The sequence below is a fragment of the Ascaphus truei genome, chromosome 7 (assembly GCF_040206685.1).
Source record: "Ascaphus truei isolate aAscTru1 chromosome 7, aAscTru1.hap1, whole genome shotgun sequence".
Lineage (NCBI taxonomy): Eukaryota > Metazoa > Chordata > Amphibia > Anura > Ascaphidae > Ascaphus > Ascaphus truei.
In genome coordinates, this window is record NC_134489.1 from 41,012,077 (window position 1) to 41,028,411 (window position 16,335).

Below are 16,335 nucleotides of genomic sequence, written 5' to 3' on the forward strand. Positions count from 1 at the left end.
CGCTTCCTTTATCTGTGTAAACCCCCCGCCCCTCCCCGCTCTGCAGCTTCTACACCTCCGTGTGTATTTGAGGCCCTCGGATTTATTTCTGGGAGCTGCTTACACGTATCATTGTGTCAGACAGAGGAAATACCAGGCAGCAGGACCAGGACCAAACCCAGCCCGTTACCAGAGCAACCCGGGGAAAACAGCTGTAAACGCCTCCACTTGTGGTTTCCATTTCTGTCGCAGGGACTCGGAGTGGAGGGGCGATGACTCATGACATCTGCAGGGACTCGATCCCAAGTGTGCGAGACCTCAAACAGGACGCGTCCCAATAACCCTTTCACTGCCAGCCGCAAGGCGCGTCCCAATAACCCTTTCACTGAAAGCCACAATGCGAAACCCTCTGCGTTTGGGATTCAGTGAACAAATATTTAAAGTGTGTGTGTATATATATATATATATATGTGTGTGTGTGTATATATATATGTATATATATCATATTACCCTTTATAGAAACTGCCAATTATTTGGGAAACGTCCCTCTCTTAATTGTATAAACAAATATTTTTTTTAACCATCTCCTGGAGGGGGGGTGTATCCAACTTCAATGCAACCTGTTTGGACATTAACCCCCTTGAGATCTGGAGGACTTGGCAGATAGATAATTGAGTCCTTTGGAATTTCTCTTATTGTAAATGTATTCTACGAGGAAACCTACTCGTGGTTCCAATGCCACGAGTATCGCCACCAATAATATGCGAATAGTCCCTAATCGTGTGCTGGGAGCCTCCGGCTGCGGTGTAGGTCTACACGAATCTCCCGGGATCCGGGTGTTTTCCTTGGTTTCCCTGGATTGTAGTTGCGGGGAGGATACATTTGCAGGTTATCCCCTTTTTTTTCTTTAAGTCCCTGTTCTGTCAGTAAGGGATAGTTTGTCGGTGTCCGCAGTTTTCGATGCTCTTATCATTAGAGAGACATCTCCCCTTCCCCCTATCCCTTCCTTCGTTTTGGATGGGGTGGCTTGATTGGCACATACAGATATAACAGGGACGGTGTATATACATTTGGGGATGATACAGCCTTTCAGCATTTGATCTCATTCTGAGCACCGGATTAGGTGACTGGTTTATGTCACCACACAATTGCATTAGAGAGACTGGTAGCAAACCTTCCTCATCCTTTCATTACCTGCGTGTTATGTTACAAAGAGATATTTTTTTTGTATGTAAAAGATGAATGAGAGATTTTTTTTTGAATAACAGACTTCTCCTGAGGATAAAGCTTTTATGTTGGTTATTGTGGATGTAACTGCATACGCTGAGCTTAGGAGGGAGGTTTTTTTTTCCTTCATACAGATGTGTTTTGGGGCCTGCACTGTGTGATCATCCCGGCCGGGCCTGAAACGCGCGGGAGCTCCAGCTTCTGTACCTTGGCTGAATAAAACTATCATTTTGGTTTCTGTAGCTGTGAGTATGCGCTGTGTTTTTACTGGATCCTTACTTATCTGGGGACTTTTGAGGGGGTGCTCCCCTTTCAGCAGAGGTTCTCCAATTTTATATTTTGTGTTTTTTTTCAATTGCATTCTTATTTTTTTTTGCTCCCCGCTCTTCCCCCCGCTCCCCGCTCTTCCCCCCCGCTCCCCGCTCTGCCCCCCGCTCCCCGCTCTGCCCCCCGCTCCCCGCTCTGCCCCCCGCTCCCCGCTCTGCCCCCCGCTCCCCGCTCTGCCCCCCGCTCCCCGCTCTGCCCCCCGCTCCCCACTCTGCCCCCCGCTCCCCACTCTGCCCCCCGCTGCCCACTCTGCCCCCCGCTCCCCACTCTGCCCCCCGCTCCCCACTCTGCCCCCCGCTCCCCACTCTGCTCCCCGCTCTGCCCCCCGCTCCCCGCTCTGCCCCCCGCTCCCCGCTCTGCCCCCCGCTCCCCGCTCTGCCCCCCGCTCCCCGCTCTGCCCCCCGCTCCCCGCTCTGCCCCCCGCTCCCCGCTCTGCCCCCCGCTCCCCGCTCTGCCCCCCGCTCCCCGCTCTGCCCCCCGCTCCCCGCTCTGCCCCCCGCTCCCCGCTCTGCCCCCCGCTCCCCGCTCTGCCCCCCGCTCCCCGCTCTGCCCCCCGCTCCCCGCTCTGCCCCCCGCTCCCCGCTCTGCCCCCCGCTCCCCGCTCTGCCCCCCGCTCCCCGCTCCCCGCTCTGCCCCCCGCTCCCTGCTCTGCCCCCCGCTCCCCGCTCTGCCCCCCGCTCCCCGCTCTGCCCCCCGCTCTGCCCCCCGCTCCCCGCTCTGCCCCCCGCTCCCCGCTCTGCCCCCCGCTCTGCCCCCTGCTCCCCACTCTGCCCCACACTGCCCCTCCCTTTAATTAATGCAGACTCTAACGGATGGAATAATAACGGACCACTGTCGGCCACTACAGCAGTTGTTGGAGTTGATGCGCTTTATATAAAGCTGTTTGTGTATAGTGCTCCTTCGGGTTGGGAGAGGAGAGGGGAGACTGGCTCTGAGGTTTTTTTTTTTTTCTAGAGTTGGCAAATGTTAGTTTGAGAAGAATGGGATGAGTCAGAGAGTGCGCACAGGAGACGGGAACGCGACACTGGGGTTTTAATGTTATTTCGGAGCGGTTCACATCCCATCCCTTCCGGATTTACCTTCCATTGCATCTTGTGCCAATCGGTGATTAATAAAGCAACGCAGCAAATATCCTTAGGCGGTGTCCATGCTTCCGAAGACTGCGCGGAAGCGTCCGCGCGCGACGCGATCACATTGCCTTAAGGCATTGGTCGTGCCCATAGACCCGGCGTGCGCGTGACAGCAGGAGGGGGCGCGCATTGCGCGAGGAATCAGTTTAAACTGATTTCTCGGCGCGACTGGCAGGTCACGTGAGCGGTTCGCCCAATGAGGGCGAATCGGCTCCGTGACGTCAGACACGCCCCCCGACGGCGCGTCTAGCATGTCCAAAAAACCCACACACCATGCGGGTGACGTCACGGACGCACACCCCTCTGCGCGGGCGAAGGCTGTATGGGTGCAGCCTTATCTGCCACTTTCTTCTACAGTACAGACACCACCCCTGCCCCCACAGGGGCTGCAGTACAGCACTCACAAATACAGCTACCCGCTTTGATGCAGGAAGGGTGACTTCTCAATCTCTCTGAAGGGTTAAACCCAGTCACTGCCAGTGACCTGCAAAGCATTGCGCGTTGCTAGCTCCTCTGGCAGAGAAGTGGTTAAAGTAAGACTAGCTCAGAGGGGACAACTAAATGAACCGAAAAAAGTATACATTTTAGTGGGCCAACAGGTGTGTGCTTTTTTCCCCCCTTTAGTTTACAAGCGTTTGAACCTCACAGGGATTCTCCAGGTACATATGTTGTGAGAAGGGAATCTGCACCCAAGAGCTTGCAATCTAATGAGCGCGTTGGAAGAGACAACGGGAGTAGTATTTTGGTTTCACAAGCCAATAAATAGGTCCCCTAACACCTCGTGCTCCAGCAGGGTCTGTAATATCATATAATCGTTCCCTGTCTGTGCATGAGTAATGCAACGCCAGTCCTCAAGGGCTACCAACAGGCCAGGATTTCCCTGCTTCAGCACAGGTAGCTCAGTCTTTGAGTGCACTACCTGTGCTGAATCAGGGCTATCTTAAAAACCTTGCCTGTTGGTGGCCCTTGCGGACTGGCGTTGCCCACCCCTGGTGTAGAATGCAAGTCTGACGTGTGCCTCTTCCATTGACCCCAAAAAACCAAGAGCGATTTTGTGAAAGACACGACACGCCATTCACCTAATTCTCTCTCTATTGTGTCTTATCTAAACAAGTCTGTGCTCCTGTAACAGATGTATCCGCCTCAGTCTCTCACCGGTTTCAGCAGCCGGGGAGTTGGCCCGTGCCCCGAGGGAAGGCTCCTACGCTTGTCCCGGCAAATACTTTCACCTGTGAAGCGTCTGACATATTTCCAGGCGTTCCTCGGTAGTAAAATAACACGTAAGGCGGGTACAGATTTTATCTCTGGGCTGGTTTGTCTACAACGGGGGCGGTTCACGCCAGTCCTCAAGGGCCATCAATGGGTCAGGTTTTCAGGATATCCCAGCTTCAGCGCAGGTGGCTCACCTGTGCTGAAGCAGGGATATTAAGGAAAACTGGCCTACTTGGTGGCCCTTGAGGACTGGAGTTGGTCCCTAGTGTAGACAGTCTGGGTTGTGTAGACAGTCTGGGTTGTGTAGACAGTCTGGGTTGTGTATATACATTTTGTAGAAATGATTTTATATTGCACCCCACAAGGGTCTAACCATCCCTCCAGTTCAGGGGCGGCCAACCCCAGTCCTCAAGGGCCACTAACAGGTCAGGTAACAGGGATATCCCTGCTTCAGGTAAGCAGGGATATCCTTCAAACCTTACCTGCTGGTGGCACTTGAGGACTGGAGTTGGCCACCCTAGTTCTTCAACCTTGCCGTGGCAAAAAGCCGTGGCGCTCTCCCTTGTATAACGTGGCCAGATCCTGATGTTGCTCTGCTTCAGGTGAATTCTACGTGGCTGTCATTTTGCAGGTAGCTCCATGTTGGGTTTCCTGTAGGTTAACACCTTTTTATTGTACATAACCTTAGTGTCCGTTCCTCACACTGTAGTGTACTTCAGGCCTACAGCAGACCAGTGGCCATTTTGTTCTATCCCCTTCTGTCACTTTGGTATGGAACCCTCGGGTGGCATCTCCCCAAACGAGTTCTGAATATTCTGTTTAATATTTTCTGTCAAATGTAGACGAGAAATGCAGAATATTTCTGGAAGTACTTAAATGACCACATGGAATGCGGCTTCACATATTTACACGCGTGTTGTTGCTATGCCTGCCGTGTCTGTCATTTTCAACCCGGGGGTGGACAAATTCAGTCCTCAAGGGCCACCAACAGGTCAGGTTTACGGGATATCCCTGATTCAGCACAGGTGGCTCAATCATTGACTGAGTCACCTGTGCTGAATGAAGGGATATCCTGAAAACCAGGCCTGTTGGTGGCACTTGAGGATTGCAGTTGGCCACCCCTGTATTTAACCCATGGGGTGCCAATGCTGTGCAAGCAGTTTGCATCGCACAGGGCTCCCACAGACCCGGCAGTGACGCGCGCAGTTTTGACGTGGGGGAAGCCATCCTCTTGCGCATGGTTTTCGGCTCCGCCAGGGCTGGTTTCCTGGCGCTTCTTGGAGACCGTGCCTTGTGATGGCTTCATTAGCCGCGCACAGACGAGGAACGGATTTGTACAATGCGTATTTCTGCAGCATTCTCACGCACGCTGCCTGCGGCTGACTGGCTCAGGATGTTTTGTCTTCAGTAAGTAGTGGAAACTTGGATTCGGTTTATATGAAGCTGCACATCTTGGATACTTGCCCGGAACAGCATTAATGGAGTTTGCCTTTTTTTTTTCTGTGATTGAATCTAAAAATACCACGACTGCTCCCCTGCGCCTCCTCTCCCTCCTCTCCCCTCTCTCCCTCCCTCCTGCTCCCTGCGCCTCCTCTCTCTCTCTCCCTCCCTCCCTCATCTCCTGCGCCTCCTCTCCCTCCCCTCTTTCCTACCTCTCTCTCCCTCCTCCTCCTCTCTCCCTCCTTCCTCCTCCTCTCTCCCTCCTCCTTCCTCCTCCTCTCTCCCTCCTCCTTCCTCCTCCTATCTTTCCCTCCCTCCTCTCTCTCCTCTCTTTCCCTCCCTCCTCTCTCTCCTCTCTTTCCCTCCCTCCTCTCTCTCCTCTCTTTCCCTCCCTCCTCTCTCTCCCTCCCTCCTCGCTCTCCTCTCTCTCTCTCTCTTCCTCCTCGCTCTCCTCTCTCTCTCTCTCTTCCTCCTCTCTCTCCTCTCTCTCTCTTCCTCCTCTCTCTCCTCTCTCTCTCTCTCTTCCTCCTCTCTCTCCTCTGAGCCTCCTCTCCCTACCTCCCCCCCCCCCTCCCCCTGCGCCTCCTCCTTGGACTGTATTTGATTTAAGGAATCTGTTTTGTCTGATCCATATGCCTAAAAAAAGCCTCTGCAAATATCTTGCATCCTACAATATTCACAAGAAGTCATCCTCACTGTGTGTGTGTGTGTCGCCCACAATACAGGGAATTATAATACAGTAAGTGCAACACAAAAAATCCCACAATATGAAAAGGAGTCTCTGCCCCGGAGAGCTTGCAATCAAAGTGGTGTTAGGAGACGAAGTGCAGTAGATGAGCAAAAGCACAGAGAGAAATCATAGCTGATAAGTAGCGAGGGGCAGATCCGCGGAGAGCCTGGGAGGTGAGAAGTAGATCTGGAACTTGATAGAAAGGAGAGGGATTTAGTGGAGATGAGCTGGGAGAAAGTGAGCTGATGTTGGACAGGTTGCAAAGGAGAAGGTTGCATAGGAGAGAGAGAGACCTGTTAATAGGTTACAATAATCTAGACGGGAGAGGTTAAGGGCGTGCATTTGTTTTTTAGCAACAGAGTGACACAGGGGGTGAATCTTGGCAATATTACAGAGGATGCAACACCTTTTTAGCCAGAGCATCAGTTTGGAGAAGGAAAGAGTGGAGTCAAATGGCCCACCTAGGGACATGCTCTGGTTACGGGATAGAGCGTTCCTTTTACTGTGATAAAAAAGGTGATATCGGGTCAGGTTTAGGAGGAAATATGAGCAGCTCCATTTTAAACACATTGGGTTTCGAGGCAGTGAAGCGCCATCCAAGAGGCGACCCGAGACTTGGGACTGGGATGTAGTTGTGAAATTTCTGTACTGTAACAAATCGACACGAGTGAGAGATTTCCTCCCTGGGGTGTGTGTGTGTGTGTGTGTGTGTCCAAATCTGGGGTTTCAAGGGATGATGATGATGCCAAGGAGGGCAATATATCTCTTGTGAGGAGTAGAGGATTGTGTTGTGAGGTTTAGCAACATAGTTGGGTTCAGATGAAGAAGAGCGGTTAGATGTCAGAGCAGAGAGGTCAATGGAGTGAAGGTCTCGGAGAGCGAGGAGCACAGGTAGGAGAGGGGGTGATGGTCAGAATTGGAAGACCGAGAGTAAAGTAGAGGCTGTAGGGGGTAGGTTTTCAGTAGTTGGCAGAGACAGAGAGGGTAGAAATACTGAACATCATGAAACTCCAAGGAAGAGCATAACATATATGGGAGCGTAGAGAGAAGTGGGAAGACGGGAGGATTCCTATCCCGGTGTTTGGGGCGTAGGGTTTGGTGGAGAAACCACCATGGAAGACTGCAAACATCCATTGCAGAGTGATGTTGAGACCCGCGTTGGAGCAGAGCGATGGAGTGAGATCAGGAGAGGTCGTGTTGCAGCGAGAGACTGATAACACGCATTAATGGTTATATTCCACCGCCATCTGGCATCATAAACATCTTTTTAGGTAAATGCACCCAGCGTCGTCATTCGATCTTGATAAACTTGGAATAAAACAGGAGATGGCAGGTATCCATTTATCTCGCTCTAAATGAGAATCCGCAGGTCCCACCAGCCCCTGCTTTGGCAGGCTAATGATTACAAGCCGTTCTGTTTTAATGAGTTGGATTTAGGCCAGTGGATGGCAGGGCTGGGACGATTTGCCGTTTCTCCTGAAATGCCAGTTGAGCCGCTATCTCCTGGAGGGGCGGAGTTGATGATGGGTCAGTTGGGACATAATTCTTTTTTTTAATCACACACAGGGCATTATATTCATTCATTCTATTATTCATCGCAAATGTCCTTTTTTATTCATGACTTCATTTATTCATTCACCCAGTGCAGATTCCCACTCGTGAATGTATCCAATTCTGTCCCACGGTGCAAGCTCCGTAATGCATCCATCCACCTAACCCATGTTTTTAGTCATTAATGAACAAAAATCTGTTCTGTGCCTTACTTATTAGTCTGGACTTTCCATGGTTCCCGAACACACAAAGGATCGCAAACATGTGGAACGCCGGAGACCAAATCCCACCCAGGATCCCGGCTTCGTGATTTTTCCACAAACTTGCAGACCACTGAAACAAGTCGTTTGATATTGAAGGACAAGATTTATAACCGTCTGCTTCTATAGACTTAATATTGCTGTGTGGGCTGCAGGAATATCGTAATAACCAACTGCTGAAATATTTGCTAAGTGAATCGGGGGCCGGGGGCCCATCAGCAGCTGTGACATTTCCAACAAAATGACTTTGTTGTTCTCTCTTGGCCCATAGAGGGGCTTTTCCTTCAGGGTTCAGATGTTTAGCTGTCTCTCAGGAAAGCAGGGGGCTTGTTCAAACAAGTAGGGATAATCTTCAGAACAATACAAGAAGAGTGAAAAAAACCCTTTTATTAGACCCAACGGAGGTTATCCGATGATGATGAAACTAGCGCAACAGGTCAGGCGGATCTGTTTTGCTCTAGATTGATCTCTTCTGTACATTGTAATGGCTTTGTGGGTACGATGTGCCTGCTTCCGCACGTGGCTCAGTTGTTGACTGAGCCACTGATTGAGCTACCTGTACTGAAGCAGGGATATTCTGAAAACCTGACCTGTTGGTGGCCCTTGAGGGCTGGAGTTGGCCGTCCCTGTTCTAGTGATTACACGGTGTTAAACCATATTCTCTTTTACACGAAGACCAAGTTAATACCATACTAGGGGACTCGTATTATTGCAATGTCACCCTTGGCACTTATCTAGTGACTGTTTGAGGGTTTCAGAAAGTTGGCGTATAGAAGGGGGCTTCGATCCCTATGCTGAACTCCTCCTGTTTGTTTAACTTGCCCTGCTCGGTTCTGGCACCGGTTACAGCAGGAGGAGTTTGTAAGTCCAGTTCAGTCTGGCTATGGTCTACGCCAGGCCTGCACAACTCCAGTCCTCGAGGGCCGCAAACAGTATGACTGAGCCACTAATTGAGCCAGCTGTGCTGAAGTAGGGATATCCTGAAAACCTGGCCTGTTTGTGGCCCTTGAGGACTGGAGTTGTGAAGGCCTGGTCCACACAGTACCACTACTTTTTTTTTTTTATTTACAATTCTACATCACAATTTATTTGTTAATCGGATTTACTGAGCCCCACACTTCCTGCTCTGTAGCATAAATGTCAAACCCTTTAATCCTCACTATTTTTATAAACAATTTTTTTTTTTTTTTTTTAAATCTCTTGACACCCTCCAGTTCCGGAAATACTTACCGTTTTAATTGCCGGTTTATATCCTGCCGTCATTCAATAGCAAGATGCACCGGCAACCATTGCGGCTTCCTATATACCTTCAGAACCCACGGTCATTTCAATCTCCCAAATTGGAGCTGAAAGACCGGCAAATAAAACGATAAGGTGTCTCGGGAACCGGAGGGTTATTCACAGAGCTAGAAATAGCACGGGGCAGGTTCTCGTCGGGCACGTGGTTAAAAGTGACTACTTTGCGTGTACCCAGAATCCTTTGCACCTGTGCCGTGCCTCCCACTGTTGGAGGGAGTTGGTTTGCCCTGGATGTGGGACGCGTCCTTATTCTGTGTCTCTCGTTGCAGGAATACCAAGAAGGAGGCCGACCTGCTGGCGGCTCAGGCTCGCCTGAAGGACTTGGAGGCGCTGCTGAACTCGAAGGATGCCGCCCTCACCACTGCTCTGGGCGAGAGGAGGAACCTGGAGGCTGAGCTGCGCGACCTGAAAGCTCAGATTGCCAAGGTAAGCGGGCACCGCGCAGGGAACGGCGAGATGGCAGAGCCAGGGGGCAGGGTGTAACGGTGACGTCCTAACCGGGAAGCCAAACGGGCCAAGGGTGAATAAATATAGAATGTGCAGCAAAGGATCCCATTACTGGAGGTATAAATAGGGTCCCCGAGGAGAAAGTATGGAGGTCTGACCCAAATAGACGCAAGGATGTGGGAGAAAAGTCTGACACGGGAAAGTTCATGTGCCTAAATGGGCAAAGCGTGGACGTTGGACAGGAACGCCCTGATTCCCTGGTGGGGCAGAGAGCCGGTTTAACCTCTGTACCGGAGGGATTTGCAATGCATATTACTGCAATATGTTACTGGCCTGCGACATGGTTAATACATTTCGGCCCATCGGGGCCATTACCATGCTGCCAACACCCGTCAAAAGATACTTTTGTTAACGAGTTGTAAGTGTTTAAAATATGAAGTGTGCGGGAGATTAAATGGGGGTCTCCCCAGAGTCGAGCGCCCTTTTAAAGGTTACTATGGTAACCTCCGACGCTAAATCATTTTGTATCGCTAATAACATATTTTTCTTTAATGAGGACATGCCTTCGGGGACAGACCCTCACATTTTGTTAAACGCTCTCCGGCGGCGGTGGCAGCTTTAACCCCATGTTCTCCGGTACCAGCGCTGAGTCTTACTGATTACTTTGTTACGGGTATAAAAAGAGCGGAGTTAAAGGGCTGTATCTCACCGGGTCGCTGCCCGGGCTTATGCTTCCCTGTCTTCTCTGTAGCTGGAGGCCAGCTTGGCCGATGCCAAGAAGCAGCTTCAGGATGAGATGCTCCGTCGCGTGGACGCGGAGAACCGCAACCAGACGCTGAAGGAGGAGCTGGATTTCCAGAAGAGCATCTACAGTGAGGTGAGTCCGAGGAGCCGGTGCAACGCTCTGCTCTCGCACACACGGTTCGCCCATCAATTCCCTCCTGGTCCTCTTCTTGCACACCTGTCTGACACACCTCGCAAAGGTTGAACTTGATGGACGCGTTTTTTTTTCTTTCTTCCCAACGTCCTCTATGTGACGTGTCCGACGCGGACCTGTCGTCGTCTGACCATTATAATACTGTTCTCCTTTTTTTAATTTTTATTTTTTTTTATTTTTGTAACTTATGTTTTGTTTTAGTGTTAGAAAAATAAGAGGGGATATAGAAAAAGGGAGGGGGGAGGGGAGGTACCACAATTTTAACACAGGTATAAAAGTAACCTCTCTCCCAGGGGGGGCACCTCCGTTACTCTCGCAGTAACCTCTCTCCCAGGGGGGGCACCTCTGTTACTCTCGCACTAACCTCTCTCCCAGGGGGGGGCACCTCCGTTACTCTCACAGTAACCTCTCTCCCAGAGGGGGCACCTCTGTTACTCTCACAGTAACCTCTCTGCCAGAGGGGGCACCTCCGTTACTCTCGCAGTAACCTCTCTCCCAGGGGGGGCACCTCCGTTACTCTCGCAGTAACCTCTCTCCCAGGGGGGGCACCTCCGTTACTCTCGCAGTAACCTCTCTCTCAGGGGGGGGCACCTCAGTTACTCTCACAGTAACCTCTCTCCCAGGGGGGGCACCTCCGTTACTCTCGCAGTAACCTCTCTCCCAGGGGGGGCACCTCCGTTACTCTCGCACTAACCTCTCTCCCAGGGGGGGCACCTCCGTTACTCTCACAGTAACCTCTCTCCCAGAGGGGGCACCTCTGTTACTCTCACAGTAACCTCTCTGCCAGAGGGGGCACCTCCGTTACTCTCGCAGTAACCTCTCTCCCAGGGGGGGCACCTCCGTTACTCTCGCAGTAACCTCTCTCTCAGGGGGGGGCACCTCCGTTACTCTCGCAGTAACCTCTCTGCCAGAGGGGGCACCTCTGTTACTCTCACAGTAACCTCTCTGCCAGAGGGGGCACCTCCGTTACTCTCGCAGTAACCTCTCTCCCAGGGGGGGCACCTCCGTTACTCTCGCAGTAACCTCTCTCCCAGGGGGGGCACCTCCGTTACTCTCACATTAACCTCTCTCTCAGGGGGGGGGCACCTCCGTTACTCTCGCAGTAACCTCTCTCCCAGGGGGGGCACCTCGTTACTCTCGCAGTAACCTCTCTCCCAGGGGGGGCACCTCCGTTACTCTCGCAGTAACCTCTCTCCCAGGGGGGGCACCTCCGTTACTCTCGCAGTAACCTCTCCCAGGGGGGGGCACCTCCGTTACTCTCGCAGTAACCTCTCTCCCAGGGGGGGCACCTCCGTTACTCTCGCAGTAACCTCTCTCCCAGGGGGGGCACCTCCGTTACTCTCGCAGTAACCTCTCTCCCAGGGGGGGCACCCCCGTTACTCTCGCAGTAACCTCTCTCCCAGGGGGGGCACCCCCTGTTACTCTCGCAGTAACCTCTCTCCCAGGGGGGGCACCTCCGTTACTCTCACAGTAACCTCTCTCCCAGGGGGGGCACCTCCGTTACTCTCGCAGTAACCTCTCTCCCAGGGGGGGCACCTCCGTTACTCTCGCAGTAACCTCTCTCCCAGGGGGGGCACCCCCCGTTACTCTCGCAGTAACCTCTCTCCCAGGGGGGGCACCCCCCGTTACTCTCGCAGTAACCTCTCTCCCAGGGGGGGCACCCCCCGTTACTCTCGCAGTAACCTCTCTCCCAGGGGGGGCACCCCCCGTTACTCTCGCAGTAACCTCTCTCCCAGGGGGGGCACCCCCCGTTACTCTCGCAGTAACCTCTCTCCCAGGGGGGGCACCTCCGTTACTCTCGCAGTAACCTCTCTCCCAGCGGGGGCACCTCCGTTACTCTCACAGTAACCTCTCCCAGGGGGGGCACCTCAGTTACTCTCGCAGTAACCTCTCTCCCAGGGGGGGCACCTCAGTTACTCTCACAGTAACCTCTCTCCCAGGGGGGGCACCTCCGTTACTCTCGCAGTAACCTCTCTCCCAGAGGGGGCACCTCCGTTACTCTCACATTAACCTCTCTCCCAGGAGGGGGCACCTCCGTTACTCTCGCAGTAACCTCTCCCAGGGGGGGCACCTCAGTTACTCTCACAGTAACCTCTCTCCCAGGGGGGGCACCTCTGTTACTCTCACAGTAACCTCTCTCCCAGAGGGGGCACCTCCGTTACTCTCACATTAACCTCTCTCCCAGGAGGGGGCACCTCCGTTACTCTCGCAGTAACCTCTCCCAGGGGGGGCACCTCAGTTACTCTCGCAGTAACCTCTCTCCCAGGGGGGGCACCTCAGTTACTCTCACAGTAACCTCTCCCAGGGGGGGGCACCTCCGTTACTCTCGCAGTAACCTCTCTCCCAGAGGGGGCACCTCCGTTACTCTCGCAGTAACCTCTCTCCCAGAGGGGGCACCTCCGTTACTCTCGCAGTAACCTCTCTCCCAGAGGGGGCACCTCCGTTACTCTCACAGTAACCTCTCTCCCAGAGGGGGCACCTCCGTTACTCTCACAGTAACCTCTCTCCCAGGGGGGGCACCTCCGTTACTCTCGCAGTAACCTCTCTCCCAGGGGGGGCACCTCCGTTACTCTCGCAGTAACCTCTCTCCCAGAGGGGGCACCTCCGTTACTCTCGCAGTAACCTCTCTCCCAGGGGGGGCACCTCCGTTACTCTCACAGTAACCTCTCTCCCAGGGGGGGCACCTCCGTTACTCTCACAGTAACCTCTCTCCCAGAGGGGGCGTGGCACTTTCCCCCAGGCCCCTGTGATTTGCACGTCACGCCGCGGTCAGAATATGCAATACTAATTTAGATCAATTTTGATATAAATGATCTAGCGGCTTTCCCAGAGCCATTATACGCGGACCTAGAGTGATTCGTGTCCCGATTATTTCACACTTATTTCTGCACTATTCGCCAAAATCTCTGTATTTTTGGGCAAAACCACCAGATACGGGCCATATCCCCGACACCACCGCAACCCCTCCAGCAGAGATTCGTGGCCCCTGGGTAAATCTGCCGTAACCTCTGTTACCCTCCTTTTTAAGGGCTGCCAGGTAGATCCGAGCACCAGAAAAGTGCTTGTACAATTCCACCCCCGAGGTGGCTGCGTGGAGACCGCTGATTGATATTGTAGCATGCGTTTGGCATTGTGATGCTCCATACGTAAAATACAAGTTTCTTTTTATGCAGATATTTTTTAGGGGATTATTTACACCCCTCTTTAAATTCTGACCCCAGGGAAACCAACCAACCAATCCAATCCCAATGAGAGAACAGGATCTGCCTTCACTTCCTTTGGTGCCCGGCGACGCGACGTCGCGCCAAAACAAATACATTGAGTCTGTCGCGTGCGCTTATAGTAAGGGCGACGGAGCTACAAAAAATTTGCAAGCCATTGAAATTTGATTTTGGGAGAGACAGTTGCCACATGTGACTGTCTCTACACCAATCACTGAGCGCCTACTGCACTCTGCCCGCCCCCTTCGTGACGTCACTGACCTTGTCGCCAGCGACGTCGCTCCAAACTCATGCGCAACTTTCGCCAGTGGCGACGGGTGACGTCATCGGTCGCGTCGCCGGCACTATAAACGTGGCCTTACAGCCACGCTGCTCCCACTCTTGGGAACAGTTCGAGAGCCCCCCTCGCTAGGAAGCTATAAAAACAGACTCAAGCCCGACCTGTTTATCCAGGCATTTAATTAATGAACCACAACCTGTCTGCCATTTAAAGCAGCAGTTGAAGCAATGTCCTACATGCGTGTGTTTGTTTAATAAATCAGTTCTGTACTGGGAGAAAACACTTGAGCATTTAAAAAAAAAAAAAAATATGTTTGAAAGACATTTTTAATGTTTCTAATGTATGAAGCATTTCCAAAGTGACAGCCCCTTCCCCTTCTGATAGGCTCTGGCTCCTGATCCCCGCCCTCTCTCTAGCAGTGAACCAATTGTATCTAGTAACTGCCCAATCAATCATATTCTAGGAACTACATTGCCCACAATGCTGTGCAAGAACTGAATTAAATAACCCAGAGCAAGCGATCGATTACAGGAGAACAGATCGATCTGCATCTTGGCTAATCACTTGTCACTGTGCAGATTGTACTGATGCACATATTGAATGGGGGAAAATATTTATTATTATAATAATAATAGCAGCTTTAATAGCTACAGCACCGTCCCATCCTGTATCGCATCTTTCCTTGGGCTTGGTCTCGTTTATAACCTTAAATGTTTTTTTTTTCTTTTTCCTTTGTGTAACTCTGAAGCACATTGAGTCCCATTGGGAGAAAAGCTCTATATTATGAATAATAAAAATAATAATTCTCCATACCACGTGGGTACTCCCACGTTTGAGACCGCACTCCACAAAAGGCCTCCTGCTTTGTTTTTAAAAAATAAATGTTAAAATCCTATATCTTGCCTGACCAGAGGATTATTGGGGTTGTTCCCTGTGACCCTTTATAAAACGCTAGAGATGCTAAGACTGGGGGTTGTGTTTTGGCGCAGGAGCTCCGCGAGACGAAGCGTAGCCAGGAGACGCGGCTGGTGGAGATCAGCAACGGCCGCCAGCGGGAATTCGACAGCAAGTTGGCCGACGCTTTGATGGACATGCGGGCGCAGCACGAGGGGCAGATCCGGCTCTACAAGGAGGAGCTGGAGAAGACCTACAACGCCAAGGTAACCCGGGCAGGGGTGCCAGGGCACCAGCAATGTGGGCAGGGCGGGATCCGTTACCGGTGCGGTGGGCAACTCCTGTTAAGGGCCACCAACAGGTCAGGTTTTCAGGATATCCCAGCTTCCGCACAGGTGGTGAAGCAGGTATATCCTGAAAACCTGAACTGTTGGTGGTCCTTCAGGACTGGCGTTGCCCACCCCTGAATTACAGGGATACTGAATTAACCTATATTAAAGGTTGCATTAGACAGTGCCACGGGTTCTGCCCCAGAGGTCTGGGTAATGTTTATTCTCTATAAATAAGAAAGGCCGGAGGCTCTGCCACAGAAATCCCCCTTTTTCTATAAAGAGAGTTTTAATTTAAGTTTGTAAATCTAGAAAGGTAGTGATACTCTGCACTCTCTATCGCCGTCGCACTATGACCACTGCATTTACTGGTCTCGTGTTATCCGCCCACCTTCTCGTGCTGTAATACTGCGCAAACTGGGAGAGAACAAGATAAGTCGTGCTCTGCACCTCCTGCCAACATCACACTGCAACCCCTGGGGGTGTAGCAGTGTCTGGCAGTATAGGCAGAGTTTGATCTCGCTACACTGTCTGTGTCTGACTGTGCGTCTGCCTCTAACCCCCCTCCCAGCTGGAGAACGCCAATCTGTCAGCGGATAGGAACAGCAACCTGGTAGGAGAGGCTCACGAAGAAATCCAGCAGAGCAGGATCCGCATCGACAGCTTGTCTGCACAGCTCAGCCAGCTGCAGAAGCAGGTGAGAAACGGGAGCGCCGTCCCTGATTGGAATCTCCTGCCGCTGCAGCCTCTCTGAATTCCAGCTTCCCTGCTTCAGCACAGGTGGCTCAATCAGTTGGTCAGTCGTTGACTGGCCAACCCCAGTCCTCAAGGGACACCAACAGATCAGGGTTTTCGGATATCCCTGCTTCAGCACAGGTGGCTCAATCTTCGACTGAGCTACTGATTGAGCCACCTGTGTTGAAGCAGGGATATCCTGAAAACCTGACCTGTTGGTGGCCGTTGAGGACTGGAGTTTGCCAACCCTGGCCGTATTCCGTGTAAATATATTTTATTGCTCGCGTAACTTTGCGTCAGTGGCATCAAACGTTCACGCAGAATTGGGGAGAAGTGG

General features: G+C 52.2%; 1 protein-coding gene across 1 annotated transcript in view; it reads left to right on the forward strand.

Annotated features, from left to right (window-relative positions):
• The window catches only part of LMNA (lamin A/C), a 51,600-nt gene that overhangs the window by 22,467 nt on the left and 12,798 nt on the right, over positions 1-16,335 (forward strand). Inside the window, exons 3-6 of the mRNA XM_075607921.1 lie at positions 9,425-9,581; positions 10,354-10,479; positions 15,030-15,200; positions 15,835-15,960. Of these exons, the coding sequence (XP_075464036.1) occupies positions 9,425-9,581; positions 10,354-10,479; positions 15,030-15,200; positions 15,835-15,960 (580 nt within the window). The remainder of the gene's footprint in view (positions 1-9,424; positions 9,582-10,353; positions 10,480-15,029; positions 15,201-15,834; positions 15,961-16,335) is intronic.